General features: G+C 57.9%; 1 protein-coding gene across 4 annotated transcripts in view; it reads right to left on the reverse strand.

Moving 5' to 3' along the window:
• Positions 1 to 2,222, reverse strand: part of LOC112115598 (zinc finger protein 420-like) — an 8,418-nt gene that overhangs the window by 5,978 nt on the left and 218 nt on the right. For 3 of the 4 annotated variants that reach the window (XR_003899916.1, XM_029913163.1, XM_029913161.1), the window contains exons 2-3: positions 1,074 to 1,144; positions 283 to 409 (exon numbers count right to left, since the gene is read on the reverse strand). Coding sequence is in view for 3 of the 4 variants with exons in the window: in XM_029913163.1 (XP_029769023.1) it covers positions 283 to 409; positions 1,074 to 1,097 (151 nt within the window). In the remaining variant the exon portion in view is untranslated. Of the gene's footprint in view, positions 1 to 282; positions 410 to 1,073; positions 1,288 to 2,222 lie in introns of those variants that run through there. The other variant, XM_029913162.1, reaches the window with a different exon arrangement.

Here is a 2,222-nt window from a genome sequence, read left to right on the forward strand (position 1 = left end):
CCGCGGATAGAGCAAGGAGAACAGTGTGTGAAGGAGAAATAATACAGGCAGGACAATACCCTGCTTCTGACCCCTTGACAACTGGTAAGACAGAGATGAATTAGCCTGTCCATTAGGTTTCTGACTCCCCTGTTCCCTTGAATGGAGTATAGAGATCTCAGCCTGGAGCTCTGGATTACGCGACCCTCCTCCTCTAATCTAACTGAGCAGGGAAGAACCTGACCAGAGTCAGAAATGCAGACCCCACAGCTTCCAATAGTTGAGAGCACAGGAATCCCTTACCCAGTGAGGTCACTGTCTCATAGTTCTCCTGCATGACGTCCCTGTAGAGGGTTCTCTGACCGGGGTCCAGCAGAGCTCCCTGCCCCTCAGTGAAATACACAGCCACCTCCTCAAAGGTCACCGGCATCTGAAACAACAAGACTTCCCCACTCAGCATCTGCTGCCCCAGCCACAATCCCACTGTTCATGGGGGAGGAGGCCCAGAAAAGCAGAATCCCACCCCCACCCCGCTCAGAGCAGCCAGGAGGCTTCAGGGGGTGGGGAGAAGGTGAAAGCTCCTTGTCCCTACCAGATAGCAAGTGTGAAAAATTGGGACAGGGGGTGGGGGGTAATAGGAGCCTATATAAGAAAAAGACCCAAAAATCGGGACTGTCCCTATCAAATCGGGACATCTGGTCACTCTACTCCCAGCACACATAGCAGGGAAGGGTATTCTCATTTTCCACACGTCTGCCAGGCACAGACTGATGCAGGAAGCAGAGCTCTGAGCCAGGGACAGGAATCCCGACAGCTTCCCTTTGTATTTCACAGCAGCCTCTGACCAGTGGGGTCAGGCTCCAGCACTGGGAGTCTGGTCAGTTTTCCAAGCCCTGCCCAGGGGGGTGTTTCCTGGTTCAGAAATGGGGGGGATGTTCCCGCCCTCACCAACAGGCCTGTTCAGAAAATCAGGCTCCAAGTTGAATGTGTCCCAGCAGGTTTACCACACCCTGTCCCCTCCCTGCCTCACCCTGTGTTTCTTGCTGCTCCCCCTCTACAGCAAATCCCACTGCAGCTCCCTGAAAATCCCCTACCTGAGCTGGCTCCATCACAGCCATTTCCCTTCCCTGTCTCCTGGATCTGGAGCGAAACGTGAGTCCTCAGCCTGTCAGGGCGAGAGGAGAGATGGGGGAGGTTTCAGAAGGGGCTTGAGTCCATTTCACATCCCAATTTCCCCCAGGCTCTCTCCCTGCAGACAGATGCTCTGCTCTCTGCCATGCTGGGAAAACCCTCAGTCACTTTATTACAACACAGACCCGGCCCGGCCCCTCCCACCAGCACTGAACCCCTCAGACAATTTTAAACCCCTCCAGGGACAGAGTAAGACAAATGCTAGAAAAGAGCACAATCAAAGGAACCACATGGGGGATTCCCCCGGAGGAGGGCAACTTGTCCAGCTCCTCCCCTTGTTCCCAGGAGAGTCAGTCTCGCTGTGTCACTGAGGGCAGCAGCTCTGGGACCCACAGACACCTGGGGAGCCCCTCCCCCTCCAGTACAGACTCACCAGCTGGTCCCTGAAAGGGGCCCTTTGTGCAGAGTCACTTTCCTGCCTGGCCCCAGCCCTTTCCCCATCACCTGAAGGGCTCTGGCTCAGGAGATGGTGTCGGCAGAGCCTGAGGCTGCCCCAGGGGGCTAGTTCCAGGTCCAGCAAAAGTGCCCACCCAGACTGGGCACAGAGGGGGGGTTAATGAAGGTCTGTCCCTGGCACAGCCCCAGCTTTGGAGCAGCAGTTTCACAGTCTGGGCTCTCAGTACCTGACCCAGGGAGCTCAACTCAAGGGCTCTAATATCAGGAGCAGAGAGAGACACGCACCAGCCTCCACCTCTCCCTTAGGAATAACCGGAGCCCTCTGGTGGCAGCAGCTAATGACTGAGCCTCCCTGTCCTGCCCCTGCAGCCCCCAGGGACAGGCAGGCAGAGGCTGATCCCATTGGCCCATCCGCACTCACCCCCTGCCCGAGCCAGCAGTGACTCCGGTCTGACACCGGTATGGCTGCCCTAAGTCTCCCCTGATTGCCCTGCATCGCCACATCCTCCCTTCAGCGCCCCCCCGCCCCCATCCCATCCTGCCCCCCTAAATCCCCCCTTACCCTGACACACACCCCCAGCCCTCTTCAGCCCCCTCCCGTGTGTCTGTCCCAGCACGGCCCAGGCTGGCTCCCCCCGCCCCGCACACACCGGGAG

The sequence above is a fragment of the Terrapene carolina genome, unplaced genomic scaffold (assembly GCF_002925995.2).
Source record: "Terrapene carolina triunguis isolate 2854851 unplaced genomic scaffold, T_m_triunguis-2.0 Scaffold502, whole genome shotgun sequence".
In the NCBI taxonomy this organism is placed as follows: domain Eukaryota; kingdom Metazoa; phylum Chordata; order Testudines; family Emydidae; genus Terrapene; species Terrapene triunguis.